Here is a 21508-nt window from a genome sequence, read left to right as displayed (position 1 = left end):
TTCTCTACATCTGTGTCTTTATTATTCCTGCCCTGTCCCTAGGTTCTTCATAACCTTTTTTTTTTTAGATTCCATATACATGTGTTAGGATATGGTATTTGTTTTTCTCTTTCTGACTTAACTTCACTCTGTATGACAGTCTCTAGGTCCATCCAAGTCTCTACAGATGGCCCAATTGCATTCTTTTTTATGGCTGAGTAGTATTCCATTGTATATATGTACCTCCATCTAGCTGGTTCTTGCCTAAAAATTTCATTGCTCTCTGTCCAAGTTCAGCCCATCCTTTAGAGAACATCTTCATTCCCACCTCTTCCCTACTCTGGCTTTTTTTTTTTTGCTGTACGTGGGCCTCTCACTGTTGTGGCCTCTCCCGTTGTGGAGCACAGGCTCCGGACGCGCAGGCTCAGCGGCCATGGCTCACGGGCCCAGCCGCTCCGCGGCATGCGGGATCTTCCCGGACCGGGGCACAAACCCGTGTCCCCTGCATCGGCAGGCGGACTCTCAACCACTGCGCCACCAGGGAAGCCCTGCAGACACATGCGTTTAAAGAGGAAGAATTCCTCTGAGACAGAATGTTCCTTTCCTCTTGGTGACCTTGACTGAAGAAGCCACCACGCTCTCTGAAGTGGCCACCTGCTCCTATTTTCCGTTTCTTACCTATTCTCTAGACGGGAAAGAGGAAAGAAAAGAGTAAGAACATTGAAAAACAGTCCAGAGGTTTTGTTAAAGACTTCTCAAAATAGATCAGACACACACACATGCATACCCAGGAACTTGGTCAAAGCATTTACACGGGCATTCTAAACAAGCCTGACTGATGAATTCCCAATGAGATGTAGTCCGGAAGTCATCCACAGATAGCAGCAAGACACTCACCTTCTTTTATCATCCTGAGAACACCCCACCGTCACCTCCCCTGTCCCCGGCTCTCTCAGAGCAATAACAACTTTTTTAAAGAGCCTAGGAAAGCTCTTTCTTTTGGAGGTCATTCGGGTTCATCCTATCACATCCTAATATTCTCATTTTTGGATATGATTGGCAAGTATCCTGCCAAAGAGGTCAGATGAAACGTTTCTTTCATGTTTAAAATGGGGGGGAAATCCCTCAATGAGAAGAGTCCCCAGGGGAACATTTGAGGTTTGGGAACATTGCTAAGCCCAGGAAGACAGAAGGACACCTTTAGGACAAGTGACGGGGAGGTAGTCTGGACAGGAGCAGAGTCCCTTCTAGTGTGGAGGACGTCCTGTGTCTGCGAAGGACTAGCCGAAGCGTAGTAAAGAGAGGCAGGTGTTGGGGGCGGCGGAGAGAGCCTGTAAATGATGTCATAGTTTATTCCAGGACTGCACGGGCACAGAACAGAGTCGAAGCAGGGCAAGTGATGCCCTCCAGGGAAACCCTCTCCCTCGGGTGGTCTGACCAGGTCCAACCAGAAGCGTGGGCTTCTGCGATTTTGTTCTGGTTACTTCAAGGATATTTTCTGACTTTATTCAGACAGAGAGTCCTAAAATAACTCTCTTCCAGCTCAGTCGTCCATGGGGACTCGCAAGCACACACTGGGGCAGTTGGACCATAGCTGTAGAGTCATAGGAGTAGATGCCGAGGTAAGAGCTGGAGCAGGGGTTCCACGATGGACAGGTGGAGAGGCTGCTGCTTGGGGACCTTCTTAGCACAGTGACTAGTCTCAAAAACTGCCAGTTATCTTTTTTATTTTTTTTTTTGCCAGTATTACTTTTAATCATTCAACATTAAAAAAAAATAATTTAAATACCCACTATGGGCTAGAGACTGTGCCCAGTGCGGAGAGTTCAGGGAGAAGGGGGATAAGATGCAAGATGAATATGATTAGAATCTGTCTGGGGAAGCTCAAAAATACAACACAGAGTGTTTAAGGGAAGCAGACACAAAGAGCTGAGAACACACAACAACACTACAGCTTGCTTGGGGGTGTCAGGAAAGCTTCCCAGAAGGGTTGATATTTAGTTGTCATAAAGAAAGTGTAGGAGCTGGCCAAGCTGAGAAAAGGGCCAGGGATGTCACCAGTATATTAATGATTAAACATGCAAAACCTAGGAAATAGTCCTGGGTTCAAATGACAGCTTAATCATTTACCAGCTTATAAAACCTGAATCAAGTTCTTAAATCTCTCTGAGCCTTAACTTGCTCATCCATCAAATGGGAATCATTCTCTTCATCTCATAAAGAGAATTCAATGAGATGGGAGCTGTAAAGTTCTTGGCCCAGCACCAGACCGAAGTAACCACCCACAAGTGTAGAACAGATCATTCTTTAGCCTGTTCTGTTTTTTTGTTCTGAGTTGTTATGAAAGTGGGGAAATGGCCCCCTGAGAAACCCCATCAGAGAGACCCAGACTTCAAGGAGGCTTTGGCTCGTGGCTCTTCAACAGCCCTCTGGTCAGGCAGAACATGTTGGCACAGTGGAATATTCTAGCATCTCGGCTTAGAAAATACATAAATTTCCTCCGGTTCTCTCTTAATTTCTTCTGGTTCCAGGGCTTCACAGAGTGAATCACACCCAGTCTGAAACTCACACGTGCCAACAGGGAAGATGAGGAAGACAGAAATGCCAGCCACCTCCCCATCCCCCATCCCCAGGGCACTGCTCACCCAGTGTACACACCTTCCTCATAGGGCAGAGCTTCCCTGCCCTAGCCACACCTTCCTCATCTTTCCTCTCCCTGCCCTGCCTCGAAAGACGAAGTACGAGAAGGGGAATTCCAATTTACTTTATTTTTTTTTCCTTATAAATGGTATTTTAATTTCTGCTATTATAGTAATAACCCATCCTATGACTGACACATACAAAATGCAGTCATTAATTAATTAATACATTTTTTGAGTTGACTGAATGCTAATGAAAATACAGATAAAAGCAATACCCTGTTGTATTTTTATTTTTTTTTCTTTTTAACATCTTTATTGGAGTATAATTGCTTTACAATGGTATGTTAGTTTCTGCTTTATAACAAAGTGAATCAGTTATACATATACATATGTTCCCATATCTCTTCCCTCTTACGTCTCCCTCCCTCCCACCCTCCTTATCCCAGAGAAAAACAAATACCGTATTCTAACACATATATATGGAATCTAAGGGGAAAAAAAAGGTCATGAAGTATCCAGTTTACTTTAAACAGAACTCAGGGGGAAATGGCATTTGTTTTCACAAGGAGGAAATCAGGCCTTTTCGGTTCCGCATAAAGTCCTGCTACCCTCGGCTACTGTCAGCTCAGCAAACCCCTCAGATGCTCAAACCGCGATGCCCTGAGGCGTGGAACTTCCCAGCATGAACTTCCCGGCTGCTTCGGAGGGGGGCAGCTGCAGCTGCCGTGGAGGTGAAAGCGAGCTTAGGACACAAGCCCTCCCAGGCTGGGGGCCTGATGAAGCCCTTCTAGTTCCAGAAGACCCTTGCCCCCATGGTGGCACCCTCTGAGAAGAGCTGGTGGGTGGCAGAATAGTTAAGGAGGTGGCCCGAATATTTAAGTACCATCTATTTCACCTCACACGTTTTGGCCTCCTTTGGGGCAATATGAACCCTCAGAAACACCCCTTCGCTCAGCTGCCCTCAAGGGCCCATGGGGGGAATCACCTGCTAATTCCATCTCTTGTTGCACGGCTGTCCTTTGTGAACAAGAAGGGTGGCCTTGAAGAGCCCTGTTTGAAGACTGGTCTACACGGAGAGCCAGACAGCCACCAGTCACATGGAGAGGAAGCCGGTCATTCTACTACCTTCTGTTTCAAAAAAAAAGAAAAAGAAACAGCACTTGAGTTGGGGAACTGCCTGTTTTATCTTCAGTAGAGGTGGTATTTAAATATATCCAGTAAATCGCAGAGTTGGAGGAGATCCAACTGCCTAGAGTTAGGGAAGAAACTTTGAAGGACAAACCTATGATTTCCTAAATTAAATGTATCCTGGGGCAAGAAAGAAGGGTCTTATAGAGAAATCAACTATATTCTTTCTCTCCTCCCATTTTTTTGAAAGGAGGAAATTAAATTTAAAGGTCAGTTTTCAAAGCTCCTAATTGCAATCAGTGTACCTTTTTGAATCTTGAAATACCCCCATCACCTTACCTTGCAGTAATAATCCTCATTTCACAAGCTCTTAAAAGAGCTGTTAAGAGGCTTCAGTGAACTTTCAATTGTTCTAATTTCAGCTCAGTTTGGAGGCTGAGAAGCTAAGTGCAGAGTAGAGGTTATCCATAAGGGGACTGACCTCAAACTTTCTCTACTTGATCCAGTCTTCATATTTGAGTGTTCAGTGCCATAATTCTACCTTGACAATAGTAAAAAGGAAAGAGAACTGTACTGATAATTATACCAATCTGGCCCTAAAGGACTCTAGGAGCAAAGAGATGGGCGTGTGAGTGTCCAGAAGTGTGGAAGCTCTAAAATGGTACATTATGGTCAGTCTGTGTAGACACATCAAGTTCTGGTCTTAGTCTCAATGTTAGCAATACTTCCCTGGCCTTTTAGAAATTATAACCAGCAGGGGCATGCATGTCTCCTGTAGCCTTCTTTCACCCAAACCTTTGCGGGAGTTACTAAAGAGTTAATGAGTAGACTCATTTGCTTCTTAGCTCTGCTCTAATTCCTTTGGTGGAAGGGCTAATGAGAAGAACAATATACAAAAGGCATTCATAAGAGAGGGGGGAAAAAATAGAAGGAGAAGTGGCAAAACCATCCACAAATAGTAAATCTCCAAAAATGTGGGACAGATCCATCACCTTTGCGATGTAGTTCATGAAAGATGGGCACTGGTCCAGGAAGGTATATCTGGATAGGACTTTAGCTTGGTGCACAGGGCACCTCATTTAATTTTCTTCAAATTATGTGGGCAGGTAGAACAGCTCTTCTTTCTCTGTCACAGCAGGTGAGTGGTCCACAGGGTTAAGTAATTAGCCCATAGTCAGACAGCTAATGATAGAACCACACTTGAATCCACATATTCAGACTCCAGATCTGATGCTCTTTCCAATGTGTTTAAGAGTCCCATTCATTTGTTGAAGTAAAAAATAATTTCTCAGTGGCCTGAACGAGTAAATGGGATCCCTAGTACCAACTTTAATGCTAAAAAGTCACTTTAACAATGAGGAGACAAAAGCCCAATTGATTCTTGGTATTTCTGAGGTGAAATAAAACTGAAATATATACATTATTAGCCTCCAACTCATACAAAAGGAGCATTGTGCCCCAAAGTAGTAATCTCTGGAAGCAGTATGGTTATTCTTACAAGGCTATGTGCTCAAAGGGTTTTTTGTTTTTTAACTGCCCATTAATAGGTGGCTTTGGAAACAGATTTTAAACTACACAATAAAACCTTCATGTTACTTTATAATTGTGCCTGGTTATTTCTACAAACAAAACATAGCGTTACCTACCAGACTTGACCTTATTTTATACACCAAACTTGACTTTATCCTCTACAAAATCAGATTCACCTTTCAGGGCTGAAAACTGGACACATCACCCAAAGAGGTGTTCTTTTAAAATGCTTTGATTTGATGGCATCATTAAAATTAGTGCATCTCCTACCAAGATGACCCTTTTGAAGTGGCCACTACTGACATAGCGCTGTGGTTCTGCTTTATTAAAAAATCAACAGCGTTATTTTGTCATGACCCTTGACTAAGCATCCTAGGTCTTCCAATATTTTGCAAATGCTAGAAGGACAAGCTAAAGCACATGAAAGAAGAAAATAGTACTTCAGCAGATTTTAAATCCACTACCCCTGCAGACGGCAGCGGCAGCAGCAACAGATCGGTGGCATTCTTAAAAAAATGATCAAATATTACTGTGAACTGTTTTCTGAACTCAAGGCCAGACAAAAGGTCTTCATAAATATTGGCCATTTACCGAACTTAGCCTAGCCTGAGAAGCATTTTGATAACAGAATTAAGCTCCTGGGTTTCGCATTGCAGAATGATCTGGAGTGAACACCCTTCCTTCATCTTCTTTCTGTGCCTCTTCTCCTTCCCAGGCAGCATCGCCGCCATTACGGTGACAGTCATTGCTGTGGTGTTGCTGGTGTTTGGAGTTGCAGCCTATCTAAAGATCAGGTAAGACACCACCCTCCTCTTCTTTATAAAGAATGGAATTCCTTTTTATCAGGCTCTGGGCTGTGAGCTGTTTTGCTGAGTTCTTGTTTCTTCATAAGTATCTCAGCTCTCAGAAATCTTGGCAGGGAAGTGAAAATGGCCGGCGTACTGCACCCTGGACAGGAATAGATGGGGCAGTATCTGAAAGTTGGCAAAGCAGAAGAAATCATCCGGACTATACAGCGTGATGATGTAATGGAAGGAGAATGAACCTGGAGTGAGGGGACTGGGGCCTTGGCCCTCTGCCCTTAACTCACATCATCACCCTGAGAAAGCCGCATGCCTCCTGAACCTCACTTTGTCTCACCTGTGAAATGGGCGAGATGGGCAGGCTCAATGGTTCCAAAACACTGATGTTCTGAACACTGATGTGGGAGTGTGTACCCAGCCTGGAAGGAGGTTCTCACCGCTTCTAAAGCAAAATGTTGAAAATACAAGGAAAGCGTAGTGTTTTCTACAAAATTGGGTTTTTTTCCCCCCGAGATTATATCCTTATAGTTTGGGTTTTAAAATATCCTTTCTCTTATGAAAAGAATGTGATCACAGATGGTAGTTGAGTTTTTACTTTCTTTAGCCAAAGAGAAAGTTGCAGTACCCTGTGAGCCCTCCACTTTTGTCGTCTACCGTCTATAAAATCAAAACTCTCAAAAACCACGTTACTCACACTGAGTGTCCTTCCAGCTGTAAAATGCCAAAAGGCAAGTGGCTGTCTGGTTCCCCAGTCTGCCCAGTGCCTATAACAGGGACAGGAGGACGCATGCCACCATGATGAGCACAACTGGTCCCTGACCCCCCAATGCGTTCTCCTCCCAACAGCCAAGCCCATCTTTGTGGAAGCTCCTTCGACCTGTCACTCCCTCCCTCAAACGCCCCCAGTGGCTTTCCCCCTGCCCTTAGAATTAAACTGACCCTTCAGCTTGGCGTGAGTTCCTTCATGGACCCACCGTGCCACGTCTTCTTGCTCATCACACATTTCTCTCCCTGTTAACCACTGAGCTGCAGTCACACTGGCTTTCCATCCAGTTCTTAGAACACACCAGGTACTTTGTCTCTCCAGGCCCTTGGTTCTTGCTGGTCCCTCTCCCTGAAATGTTCTTCTTCTAGTTCTTCCTCATACATGGCTTTCGAGTCACATTCTCCAGGAGACTTCCCTTCCAGTTTGGTGCCTTTGTTATTTATTCTCCTAGTGCCTTAATTAGTTTCATCCTGGCTGTTTTCACTGTATGTGATTTTATTTGTTTTTTTTTTATATGCTTGTTTGCTTGTCTTTTGTCTCTTTTCCCCACAAAAATGTGAACTACCTGAGGACCCAGACTTTATCTGTGAGCACAGAGCTGGCATAAAGAAGATGCTCGATAAATTGAATAAATGCACAACTGAACGTAAGAACACACAGGCACGATTGTGCACACATGCACACTCTTGACTTTTTCTCATCACAGCTGTGCTTCTCCCTCAAGAGGCATGTCCTGGTTCCCCACGTGGAGCTCACGTATTTAGTTTCTCATCTCTACACACACATCCCCTCTGCTGCCCTCTCTCATCTCCTCCGGTCACCCCAGCCCAGCCCAGCGCCCAGTGGGGAACCCTCCCCTCACCCTTCCCTTTTATCTCCCTCCATCTTTTGTTCTACACATGAACAAAATCAATCTAATGACTGGTGTCAAGTATGAGAGTGCCTTGTAATATCACCCCTACCTAAAGTACAAAGAACAGGAAAGCCAGGTTTCAAAGAGAAAATGGAATTAAAGTGCTAGCATTACCTGTGTCTAAAAGCCTTTATGAAAGGATCCAGTGGTCTTCCAATTAAAAAAAAATCTTTCTCTTCATTAAGTCTATATTTCCTTGAGCATCAAACAGTTTCATGAATTATAGCTTACTGAATGCTACCCTTTTCCGTCTGGCTTAATTACTAGTTTATCACGGTAGATACACTGTATTTTAATTATTAGTTAAATTGGCTTTTATGAACCAGTCTGGGTACCTCATTCCCACTTTGTAACAGAGTTTCTTTTTGTGTTTGGGAGATTCTGGGTGGGGCTCAAAGAAAGGAACTTACAGAGAAATTTTAGAGACATTCTGGAATCACCAGTGGTGAGTTCCAAAGGGCTATGTCACCAAAAATGCCTCCACAGTGTATGGAACAAAATAGAAACACTTCCCTCTCGCCACACACTTGCCAGAAATGATGTTAAAATAACCCCAGGACTCTTCTTCTTGACTCCAGGCAAGAACTCAACTTCACCACCTGAAGCCTACCACTGATGATAGACAGACAGACTAGAACAGTGACTAAGAACTCAGACTCCAGGAGCAGGGAGATCTCAGTTCCAATCTCAGCCCTACCACTTTCTAGCAGCTTCTACCATCACCTGGGCATGTAACAGAGCTTCACTATCCCTCACTTTCCCTCCTCTGTAAGATGAGGACCGTAATTTTAACTACTTGGTAGCATCGTTGGAAGGATTAATGGATGCTGCTTCCCAAGTACATAGCACTGCCATCATTATCATCAAAGTGGTCAGCTGGAAGGAACGCCAGTAGGACAGCTGGTCAATAGATAGTTACCGAGCATTAGCCATGTGCCAGGAACTCTTCTAAGCAATGGGGTCACATCAGTCATGAGACACAGTTCTGCCATCTCAGAACTTACTGGGTTTGGAAAATTTTGTTAGCATGCCATTAAAATTGGTTCTAATGAGTGCTGGTTAAAATTGTATAACATTTTACTTAAAAAATTTAAAAATTTTTTAAATTTAAATTTTAAAAAATTAAATAAAATTTAATTCTAAAATTTAAAAAATTATTTAAATTTTATTTAAATTTTAAATTAAAAAAATTTTTTTAAATTTAAAAAATTATATTTTTTCTCCAAGCATTCTCAACACTAGATAAATTCAGTGAATGATTAAATTGAACTAGTCGTTGTTTCTCTCCCCTGTAATGTAGTTCCTCCCTCTTAATGTAGAAAGGCCCCCATGGTGTAAGTATAACGTTGTTATTTATCTTTGGCACTACAAACTTAAGGATGGATAAAGTGATCAGACCCCTGTTTAGAAACCCCCTAAGGAAAACCTCTTTCTGCTGCTCTGGTAATTATTTTGGAAAAATGATAACATAAGGAGGTTAATAGCTCTCATGCATCTCAAGGCTGTGCTAAAACCCCTTCAAGTGTTATTTTGCCAGATTCTTGGAAAGCCCCACTAATCATTCATCAAAAATACACTTGGCTCAATTGACAACTGTGCATGCATGTGTGTGTGTGTGTGTGTGTGTGTGTGTGTGTGTGTGTGTGTGTGTGTGTGTGTGTGTACCTAAGGTTGAGCTTTGCCTTGGCTGGAAATTTCCTCCATTCCTATTGTCCCACATTTCGGAGAACAATAACATGACAGAGGTATGTTGTCTGTGGTTTTTTTAGCTCACTTGGCTGGAGCAGCAAGTGACTGAAATCACAGCCCATGAGGGAACCATTAGCTTCTGGCCTGCAACCACGCCCTATCACCCCAGGCCCAGCCGATGTCCCGGCAAAGGCAAAAGAAGATCTGCTTGAAAGGGCAGCCTCACCACCAGAAAAAGGGCACTCTAACCTAAGCCGCTTTTGGATGCAATTTATAAAAATGAACTGCCCAGAACCTTCCAAGGAGGCTCTTTTCTACTATCCACCCCCGCACTGTAGCCAGCAACAATGTGGGGTGGAGGGAGGAACGTGGGCTTTGCAATCAGGTTCGATACTGACCCTTCTACTTACTATTTAGGTGGCTTTGGGCAAATTTATAATCTCCCTGATCCTTCATTTCTTCACCTGCAAAAATAGAGCTGATAACACCTATCTTTCAAGGTTGTCTTGAAGATGAAGTGGAGTAATGAATGTAGATGACCTGGAAAGACCGTATAACATGGTAAAGAATATGGACTCTAGGGCAAGTTCATTAATCACTCTGCACTCACTTTCCTTGTTTGTAAAATAGGACTAGAATACTAATACCTAACTCAGGCTTGTTATGAGGATTAAACTATGATACAGTAAACACGCAGTTCCGGGATTGAAGTGAGGGCCATGGAAGGGCCAACTGCTGTCCTCGTTGTAATTGTCATTATACGCTTCCTACTTAGGTGCTCAGTAAACTGTAGCCACCAGCAACCCCGTTCCGTAGGCATCAGGGATTCAAAGGAGAGAGGAGAGGTGGAGGAGGAGGAAGACGGCACAGAAGCTCCGTTTTCTAATTACCTGTTGACGTGCAGACTTCCATGTTCCATCTTGGCAATTTCAATTGTGCTTTTTTTAAACGCCTCTGAAGTGGCATCCACATCATACATTCATTAATAGAAGCTATCTCTGAGAAATCTTTATTCCAGGGCAACTCTGAAAGAAAGCAAAAGCCCCACCTGCCTCTAGCAGAAGGTTGTCTTTAATTAGTGATGATTGAAGAATGAGGTAAGTCAGTTCTGTTTTGTTTAAGTTGGCTCAAAACTGTTCAGCCACGAGATAATCTCCTGGGCAGGAGACCATATCTGCTATCGCCAGCAACGCGGATGCTGCTATAATTAGGTGTGCTGGTAGCCCAGACAGACAACACGGCTGTTCCCTTCACAAAAATAAATGTGATCTTGATTTGTAGACACAACAGGGCCTTGCCCTTAAGACATCTTTGTAGAAGTCACCTGTTTTGCTTTAAGTCTTTCTAGTGATGACATTTTCTACAACTGGATTCTTCCTGGTTGTCGTTAGGTTGAAAAACTAGGCGCATAAAGAGCCAGCCATGAAGTCTAAGATCTTCTAGTGTTTGCTAACTACAGGTTGACCTTTTCCGGTCAGCTTCTGGCATTCTGTAGGTCTAGTTGACTTGATTCTCTACCTCAGTGATTCTCAAGACTTCAATGTGCATAAGAACCAATGGGCGAGGGCCTCCCTGGTGGCGTGGTGGTTAAGAATCCACCTGCCAATGCAGGGGACACGGGTTCGAGCCCTGGTCCGGGAAGATCCTACATGCCGCAGAGCAACTAAGCCTGTGCGCCACAACTACTGAGCCTGCGCTCTAGAGCCCTACTGAGCCCACGTGCCTAGAGCCTGTGCTCCACAACAATAGAAGCCATCGCAATAAGAAGCCCATGCACCACACCAAAGAGTAGCCCCTGCTCGCCACAACTAGAGAAAGCCCCGCACAGCAACGAAGAACCAAAGCAGCCAAAAATAAATAAATAAATTTATTTAAAAAAAAACAAAAAGAACCAGTGGACAAGCTTGTTAAAAACACAGTTTCCTGGGTCTCAGCCCCATAAGTTCTGACTCAGTGTGTCAGGGTGGGGCCCATGCAGTGGCAGCTCTCACCAGCTCACGGGTGATGCCAGTACTGCTGGTCCAAGGACCAGACTTTGAGTAACCCCACTCTACCCTTTCCTCCCAACACTCCAAACACACTTGGCTCTAAAGTTTCCCAGGTATAATGCTCTGCTGTTTCGTGCCTTTGTTTTTTTTGAACGTGCTGATCCCTGGCCAGAGGTGTTTGGTTCACCTCTTTCTTATCTGGCTAATTCCAAGTTGTCTAGCTCAAAAGAGATCTTCTCTGGGAAGCTCCCACCCTCACCCTCTAGACAGTGAATTTCATGCTGCCCATGCCTCCTTCGTACCATTCACTTCCCTGTACTGGAATCATTGCGTCCACTGCCAGTCTCCTCCACTAGAAGGTCAGAGAGCCCCTGGCAACACCTGACACATAAGAGCTGCTTTATAGATACTTGCTGGCTGAGTGAATGATTCTGGGTAAGAAAGTTTGGGGTGCAGCAGCAGTGTTGGTTTATTCCAGAGAAACTAGGTTTAGAGAAGGGGAAGCGATGGGAATCTGTTAAACCATAGATTTCCCCTAGTTATCTCGTGACTCTGAACTTGTTGACAAATAGGCAGGTGTTCCGACGTGCAGGCCTCTTCTGTTATGAGTGTCTGCCAGTATGATATTAAGATATAAAATAAATTTTACCTGCCCCTTCAAAGTAAAGGTGATTATTTAAAGATACTGAATTATGATACTCTAACTGTTGCCACTAACTTGCAGTGGTTAACTGTGGGCAGATAAATTCACCACTAATGGTCACAGATTTCTTAGCTTCAAATTGGTAGTTCACAATGTTAATTTCTTAGTTTTGACTAATGGGCCATGGTTATGTCAGATGTTAACATCAAGGGAAGTTGGGTGAAGGGCTCATGGGAATTCTTTGTACTATCTTCGCAATTTTTCTATGAATCTAAAACCATCCCAATATAGAAAGTTTTTTTTAATTATAGGTCAGTAGCTACCACACAGATGTGTTGTTTGCTTCTGCCCCAGAGCCTTTGCACATGCTGTTCTCTCTGTCTGTAGGGTCTGCCTCAGGCATCCCCATGGCTCATCCACATCTCCTTTATGTGTCTGCTCAAATGACATCTTCGTGAGACTTTCCCGATCACCATATTCAAAATTACAATCCCCACTTCCCATATGGAACCCCTCATTCTGCTTCCTTGCTTTATTTTCCTCTATTGTACTTATTACCATCTGCCATATTATTTTTCATGTCTTATTTGTTGTGTCTTCCCCCATTAGAATGTAAGCCCCCTTAGGACAGGGATTTCTGTCTCTTACTTCACTGAAGTATTCCCCAAATCCCAAAATAAGGACTGATCAATGATAACTTTTCAATGAATAAATGAAAGGAGCCAGGCAGGGAAATGACAATCAGAAAAAGAAAGCCACCAACGAAAACAAAAGAGCCAGTGACAGCTGCACCAAACTAGCTTTGCTAGTGGATGATTAAGAGTCTAAGGCCTAATGGCTAATGACCAAGGAGCTGCAAGTTCAGTTGTGTTTTCCCAGCACTAAGCCATATCTTATTCATCTTTATAACTCTCCTTCTTAGCACATGATAAGCACCAGTGATTGAATGGCAAGACTCACTTTACTAGAGATGAGAGGACTTTGGAAGGAGTAGTAATAAACAAAGTTGGAGACCTGCTGGAGAACCGGGGTTGACCCTTATAAAGGAGAAGGTGTTTTCTAAAATATGTTTGTCTCAACACAGAAAAAAGTTAAACACCTCATTCATTTTCAAAGAGCGTTGAGTTCCATTAAGTATTGATGCTATAGCTATCTTAAAATAGGTACCTTTTCACAGTTGTGGAGAAGGCCTCAAACCATAAATGTCACACCACATTTACCAGTTGTCACCAACAAAGCATCACCAGTGGTGACTGCGGGGGGTGGGGAGTGTTGCTTTGTTAGAGCAAAACCACTTGAGAAGGAAGCAATGAGGCAAGGGCTTCACAGAAATCATTCCCTATTTTGTCCCCTCAGGTTCTGCTTTTAGCTAACTAAATCATCCATCGCATTAGAACAATAGTGACAGTAAGCACAGTGTCATTGATTTACAAGGACTGTGGGCCTATACTGAGTGCTTCAAAGCCATGTCATCACACGGGAGAAATTGAGTTGTAGTTCTCTTTCCTCTTCCTATCTTTAAGGTTAAAATGGTGGCTTTGGCCCTTTCTCTTCTTTAATAAGGTATTTTCACTTTGCCATGGTTATATTGCGCAATGAATTGCCACAGGCCATACTAATCCCCGCTGGTATTGACAAAGTAAACTCTGTGTATTTACTCCGTGTACTGTTTATATGCTACTGGATGTAAGCAGTTATTATCAAGTATTTATAAAAGTACCATCGCATTAAGAGCAACATATCAGACATTCAGAAAATGAGAAGCAAAGTAAGACGTAGTCTGCCCCTGGAAGGTTTACTGTCTAAGGAAGCCAACGCACAGCAAATGGAAAACTTAGCTATGCTGGCTTGCTGGGTGCCGGTCTTTATGAAGAAATGGAGTAAATGAAACTGCCTTGACATGACGAGGATGTCATTCATACAGAGTGCTCTTAAGATTGAAATTAAATGCAGCAGCCTTGCAGTACAGAGCCAACAGGCCTTAGTTTTAGTACCACCTCTCCCAGTACGTCACAGTGACAGTCTTCCAGATCCCTTGGGCCGAGCCCCACCTTCTTAATCTTGAGAATGGGAGGGGTTTTTATTTATTTATTTATTTATTTATTTATTTATTTATTTATGGCTGTGTTGGGTCTTCGTTGCTGTGTGCGGGCTTTTCTCTAGTTGCGGTGAGCGGGGGCTACTCTTTGTTGCGGAGCACGGGCTCTAGGTGCGTGGGCTTCAGTAGTTGTGGCACATGGGCTCAGTAGTTGTGGCACACGGGCTTAGTTGCTCCGCGGCATGTGGGATCTTCCCGGGCCAGGGCTCAAACCTGTGTCCCTTGCATTGGCAGGCAGATTCTTAACCACTGTACCACCAGGGAAGCCCCGAGAGTGGGAGTTTTTTCACCACTTTAGACCTGACAAATGCCAATCTGAAAAATTCCCCCATTTCCATCTAAAACATGCCATGATTTAAGAGGTTCTGACCAAGAGAGATAGTTTAAAGTGATCATTAATGATTCTCTTCTTATCTCACACACACACACTCACACACAAAATGTGTCTGTCTTCCTCTTTCCACAGTATTACAGGATTTATCCAAACCTGGCTTGAATCCCAGCACACCCAATTCTTCTTGTTTAGGCTCATTATTACATTAAAACATGCCCTACAGGTTCAGTGTACTCCCAAACATGGTTTATCTCTATTTCTTGCTTTGCTTCCCTCATTTATCAGTATTTTGCTCAAGTCACAGTCCATTCAAATGAGAAGACAAAGAAAAATGAAAGCTCCATCTTTTTCCTTTATTTTACTAGTGTGTGTGTAGTAGACATCTCTTATAATACAGCAGATTCAGGTATAGCTCTGATCAAATAGTCTTGCCTACAATAACCACGAGCAGTAAGACCTGACGCCCAGAAGATTTTTAATCCTCTAACCCCACTCTCGCATGATAATAATTTTTTTTAAGTTGTAATATAAGAAGCTGGTTTTATAACTATGCCTGGGGCATAGTTTCAGGAGTTCCTGGAGAAAGTGAGGGAGGCGCACTTTTCACTCAGTATCCTTTTCTATTTGCAGATCTGTCATGCGCTTGTGTAAGTTTCATTATAATAAAAATTAAAAAGCAATATTGGGCAACATTTATTGTGCATTTACTACGTGCCAGGTCTTTTATATGCATTACCTCATTTAATCCACCCACCAATCCTAACGCAATTTTTTTGTTTCTCCGTTTTATAGATGAAGAAACAGGGAGTTAAAAATATATTCAAGGACATACATCTGTAGGCTCAACTGACATTTTATGAGAATCAAATTATATGATAGATATAAAAATGCTGTGAGAAAGCACACAGCGGTGAGACAGAGTATCCTATCAATAAAAGAAGGTGCCTATTGGGTCCCTTTTGGCCAGACTTGTCACAGTAAGTCATGCTGAAACTTAGGCCCAGCTCCAGTCTTGTAATCCCTAGGTTTCTACTTGTTCAGTCTATAACTTCCATTTCTCAACCCTCCTATTAAAGAATTTGATTGGAATTGGAGGTTTTAGGTGTGGGTGAAGTGTTGGCGATGGATGGGCGGGACCTCATTTACCAACACTGCCCTCCCCTATTCCTGCCAATCAGTAGATCAGTGGTGTGTTATTTGTGACCTCTTTCCTTCTTACACCCACAGAAATGAGTGTGGGTCTTCAGGGAAAACAAACTATATTGTGGAAGTTTCCAGGTATATAGACTGGGTCAACTGAGCCAGCCCTCGGGACTGAAATCAGAATTTTGAAAGCTAAGAGTCTGAAGCCAGCCCGTCAAGCATCTCTTTTCAACTACCTGACAGATGTAAATAAGCTTAGAAGAGTGACAGCGCTTATTTTAGCAACAGATAAAAGTATATAGCAAATGCTTCTTGTGCCTCTCGGGCTGTATTTTCATTTTGTTTAATTTTCATATCTAGCTGGGAAAAAAGTTAGGGGAAGTGGGTATGTTCATCTGTACTATAGAGAGCCTACCTGATTTCCAGTGGCGAGGTGTCAAAATTCACAAGCTAGCCTGAACCTCAGAGGCACCAGATGCTCATTTTGTGGTGTTCTCCAAATCCTGTCATTGGTTTTATTCTTAAAATGCCATAATCATTTCCAGGAAGCAGCTCCCACCTTGTGAACAGATTGGAAGTTCAGGATGTATTATTTCCTATCACTGTTTCTGCCACAAACATTTATCGAGGACTTACTCCTCTAGGTGCTGGAGATAGAGGCAAGAACAAACAAGACAGGCAAATAATCCATATGTATAGTCTAATTTGAGGAGAGAGGCAGTCACAAAATAAATACGTAAATTGTATCGCATGTTAGAAGGTGGTGAGTGCTATGAGAAAAATTAAGCAGGGAGTGCTTTGGGCGGGGAATTGCAAGTTAAATAGAGCTCCTAAGGAAGGCTTCCCTGAGAAGGTGACATTTGGGCAGATGTAAGGAAAAGAGGGAATGAGCTATGTGGAGATCTGGAGGACAGTTGCTCCAAGCTGAGGGAACAGTAAGTGCAAAGACCCTGAGGCAAGAGTGTGTCAGGCATGAGAGGAGAGAGCAAAGAGGCCAGTGTGGTTGGAACCGAGCAAAAGGCACTGGCATAGTAGCTGATTTGCTCAGAAAAGTAACAGGAGCCAGACCCTGCAGGGCTTTGCAAACCATCGTGGTGACTTTGGCTTTGACTCTGTGTAGGATGACGGGCCACTTAAAGGCTTCAAACGGAAGAGTGATAAGCATCTGATTTCAGTTTCTTTCTGAAAGAACATTAATTGTGGAACAGGTTGCCAGAAGGAGCCAGCAAAGCCGGATAAACCCATATTGCCGCTGAGCTAAGGTGCTAAGCAGGCTCCAGGGAGCTGAGCTCAGAGAACTGGGTTCAGATCCCGGAGGTGAGGGCTCGACTCATAGCTCAGTTGGGTGACTTTGGGCATGTCAGTTAACATCTCTGAGCCCCATTTTCCTCATCGGAGAAATAAGGATGAACAATACCTGGCCCATGGTTTTATTCTGAGGATCAAGTGAACACGGAACATAGAAGAACTTTGTAGATTATAAAACATTATATAAAGGTCAGGAGGGGGTGGTGAGAGCAACAGCGGTTCTGGTTGTGTCGTTACCATTTCAGGGAAGATGAAGTCCAGGACCTAAGCCAAAATGCCAGGAATGCAACCTTCCCTTTCCCATTACTTCTTATTAAATAGCCATGAAAAAGGGGCCTCTTCCTCCTCCAGCATTGGAGATCAAGGAGAGAGACAAGGAGCCAGCTGATCTCAACAGAAGGCGCCAGTTGGGCTCCCAGTGGATCAGTCATAACTTACAAGGTGTTTGCGGACTGGGGCCTCCCGGCTTGGTGCGTCTGCTACCGAGGGATTGTGTCTCCTCTCCCTGGTTCACGCCCCAGGGCACGGGGCTGTCCGCAGATGGGCAACTTCTCCAAATAACCACACCCTTCTTCTCCTTCCCACCAGGCATTCCTCCTACGGAAGGCTCTTGGATGACCACGACTACGGGTCCTGGGGAAACTACAACAATCCTCTGTACGACGACTCCTAACAAAGGAAGGTGGCCTGGGATGAGGAATAACTGTCTTTATTTATCAGTGCTTATCCAGTAGAATTAATAACAAGTACCTGATGTGCATTGAGCGACAATCCTAAGCCTTGTTTTGTATGTTTGGTTGTTTTGTTTTCCTCCCTCTCCTCTGGCTGCTACAACTTCCCCTTTCTGGTACCAAAAAAAAAAAAAAAAGAAAGAAAGAAAGAAAATTATTTAAAAGTGAGTGGAGTCTGACATGCAGCTGACATGGGCCAACCCTAAGCCGTCCAGGCCGGATGCCACGGTGGAGGTGTCTGTACCCAGCGCAGGTCCCACTGCGAGAAGAAACAGGAAGAGGGATCAAGTTGTGTCGTCAAGGGTTACTTTTAGGGGAACTTTCGGTGTGTGGTATTTCTTAAACTTTTCTTTAGGAGATTACATTAAGTCTCAATGAGGGGAAAGGCAATGAGTGCTGGGAGGAGTTTGCCCTGCAGGTAAGGAAGCAGGGGTTTCTCAGATTCCTTTTTAATCTCAATTTATCTGGTTGTGTCCCACAGGACACCTGCTCGGCTCTGCTAGCTGGATGCCAGTTTCTTAGCTGCCTAATTAAGGAAAGAGGAACCTAGAAGGTGCCCTGGGGGAGGCCAGCTGGCCGAGGGGCAGAGTAGCAGGCTGCTGTCAGATCTCAGCCCGCCTGCTACCTGGCCTCCCCTCCAGGACACCTGTCTCTGCTGAGGTTGCCCGTTCTAGTCAACCGCAGCTGGGACCCCAGCCCACAAGCTTTCAGCGGTTCCACAGGAGAAGGCTGCGAGATGTAGAAAAGAAAGGGAGAGACGTGTGAAGTGAGTGTGCAATGGGGGCGTTGAGGAGGGTGGGAGGGAAGGGCCGTGTAACATACACCGCGTACCTCATTAGGGAAGGTAAGAGCAGCCCTCAGTAACTGTCAGAGACATCCACTGCCTGAAGGAGCCAGTAGACTCCTTGCTTTCTACCCACAAAGCAACTGGTTCACTGCCTTACTGTCTGTTCGATAAAGGCTGTAAACTGGTTGTTCTTGTTGCTGTTAATTTTTTAAAGGCACCAGTTTGTCTGCAGTTGCTCAGTGAGGCTTTTCCGTACAGACACAGTGATTAATCCGTTTATTTTTCCCAAATGTTTACCTTACTAATTCTGCTGTTTGATAAATGGACACCCCTGGGTACCTAGTTTTAAAATCCTGCATCACGAATTTTGAGAAAGAGCTGATCATCTTTGTGGGCATCCGTTTCCAGCAGTGCTTCTCAGCAGCAGGTAATTTTGCTTCCCCTCCCCCATCCAGGGAACATTTGAAAATGCCTGGTGATACTTTCTGAGTGTCACAATCTGGGGGTGCTACCACTGGGTAGAGGCCATGGAGGCACTAAACATCCCACGATGTACAGAATAGCCTACCCCAACTAAGAGTTATCTGGCCCCAAAGGTCAATAGTGTCGAGTGTGAGAAACCCTAATTTATTGTGATGCTCGTTGCGACAAAACAAGACGCCCCAGGTTAGGGATAGTTTTTACTTTTACCTAAATGAAACGATTCGTTCAATTTTTATCTCAAAAGTATTTAGTGTTGGTGGATGGGTTGTTTTTGCTGTGCATGGTTGCCTTTTTATTTCTGTGTGTTTTCTAGATAGCTTTATTTCATGGCTCTAACCCTGTCCTCCTGAAACACCTGTGTATTAGCAGCCGGCATTTTAGTCCTGATTTCATAGCGTAGAAAATATACATTGGGTTCTGTTTCAGAATGTGTCATAGTGTCCTATGCTATCATAAAGAACTTGAAACTGCATCATATTTTATTTCTAAACTTGGACCTGCTGCCATGACTCTGTTTAGTTTCCAGAAACTTGACCCTCAACTCCTCCTGTCACTCACTGTGGCCCAGCAAAAGTACTGACATGAAAACAGCCGCTACCGTGCTGGGCTAAACTTCTCTGGGGGCAGAGACATTAGGGCCGGTGACACTTTCCATGATGTGCCAATCCCCCGCTCTGAAAGAAATTGGACAAAGAAAGTGGACATTCTCAGAAAAATGGCCAGGAATGACCAAGGGTACCCCTTCTGACCATGCTTGGCCTGAGTAATTATCCTTCTTTCCTACCCTCACCCCCTTTATAGGCTTTCGGTTCGGCAAAGGACAATTCAACAATGACAGGACATTCCATATGTTTTTTTCCTCCCTCGGCCACAGATGTGTTGACAAAACGTCCATGAAGCACCTTTGGAGAGATGGTCTTCTAGGTGTTGCTTCAGTCATAAATACTGGGTGAGAGGGACCAGCCTCTTCCCAGGGAACCCTGACTCAGCTAGCATCTTTCCCTACCAAGGCTGCTGTTGTACAAGAGCACTTGATGGGTTGGTTGCTCTTATTAATTTCCGGATCCTTAGGGTAGAGAGAGGGATCTGGACCTACGGCAGATGCATTCAGCAAGGTGACAGCTTCCCATAAACTAACACTCCTTGTTATGTTAGTGTAAAATACCGATGGGTTGAACCTTATTTTGCCAAGTACATTTTTCTATTTTTGAGTTGGCCAAAAATGTTAACAACTGCATTCAACAAATATTGCTTAACACACTCACACTCACACACACACACACACACACCCCTGAAATATATGCCAATAACTGACGTCCTTTACCTCAGGGAGCGAGTCTGTTCAGGCCTACTTAAGGGAAATGGCTCCAGTTGGCCTAAAACAACCATGTACTCTCCAGGGACCGGACTAGTCATAATGCATTAGAGAGAATGTCAGAGCAGGAGAGAGGCCAGCAGCCTCTTCTAGATCACAGATTGCAAATGACAGAGTGGGGTTCAAGTTTGTTTTCTTTTACCGTGGCCCCAATGAAGTCTCCTGCCCTCCCTGGACGTCTGTGTCTTCATTTCTTAGTCGGGCGTGATGCTGTCCTATGGACCTCACCCCATGCTACCTCACAAATGTGTTGTGAGGATTAATGAAATCATGTCTACAGTGTTTTCAATTTCTGGAGAAAAATATTTATAGACATTTTAAGTACTACATAAATGTATAAGTGATCTCAGTTTCTTGTTTGACTGATGTGTTGTTTTTACTTAAATCTATGAAACGACAGCTGTATAGTAACTAGATACAGACAGCTGTTAAAACTCCAGGCTAACCCCCAGTGCCGCCGCCTGACTCCTGGGACCATGAAGGATGGTTTCCATCCCTGAATGAAAGGATGGCCCAGGACATAGGTCTCACAGACTATTGAGTTAGGGTAACACATATGGATACCTGAACGCTAACAGCAGTAGACCTGGCCTTTACCATCCCAAAGTTTTCTGAGTTCTTTGTGGAGTTGATTTTGGTATACTGTCATCTGTTTGCCCTTTATCTTGCTTGCAAGGGTGCATGGTTCAATCCCTCGCATCTGGGAAATGAATTTTGCAACTGGGCCAGATGCTAATTTGCACGTTGATTCACCTTCTTTGCCTTTTATCTCTTTTTGGCAAATGAATGTACCATTTCAACTTTGATTTTAAAGTGCTAGTTGATATTGGTAATAGTGCTAACCAAGAGACCAATGCCAGATTGCTTTTTTGGGGTGAGTTAGCCAACATCATTTCAAGATGGAAAAACTTGCAAGTTCTTTGATATTTGATCTCATTGTATCTACATTTGTTGTAAGACGTATTGCATACTAACGATAATTATATCAATTAAAGTTCTTAAAAGCTTGCATCTGACAGTGTTGATTCACATTTTGATATGTTTTGTTATTCAAGCCATTCGGTTCCTATGCTCAGTACTGCTCAGATTAAGTAGTCCTGGCTTGTTCTTAGAGAAAATTTATCCCACATCAATAAATAATACTTTCTGCAGAGTGGGAAGTTCTCTC

The 21508-nt window shown here is 43.7% G+C and overlaps 1 protein-coding gene across 1 annotated transcript in view; it reads left to right on the top strand.

Annotated features, from left to right (window-relative positions):
- PARM1 (prostate androgen-regulated mucin-like protein 1) overlaps nucleotides 1-17859 on the top strand; it is a 96397-nt gene extending 78538 nt beyond the window's left edge. The window contains exons 3-4 of the mRNA XM_029235638.1: nucleotides 5995-6073; nucleotides 17553-17859. Coding sequence (XP_029091471.1) covers nucleotides 5995-6073; nucleotides 17553-17637 — 164 coding nt within the window. The 3' untranslated portion in view covers nucleotides 17638-17859. The remainder of the gene's footprint in view (nucleotides 1-5994; nucleotides 6074-17552) is intronic.
- The last annotated feature ends 3649 nt before the right edge of the window (nucleotides 17860-21508 follow it).

Source organism: Monodon monoceros, unplaced genomic scaffold (genome assembly GCF_005190385.1).
Source record: "Monodon monoceros isolate NGI ecotype Baffin Bay Population unplaced genomic scaffold, NGI_Narwhal_1 Super_Scaffold_20, whole genome shotgun sequence".
NCBI lineage: Eukaryota > Metazoa > Chordata > Mammalia > Artiodactyla > Monodontidae > Monodon > Monodon monoceros.
This window is presented reverse-complemented; position numbering and strand designations above follow the sequence as displayed.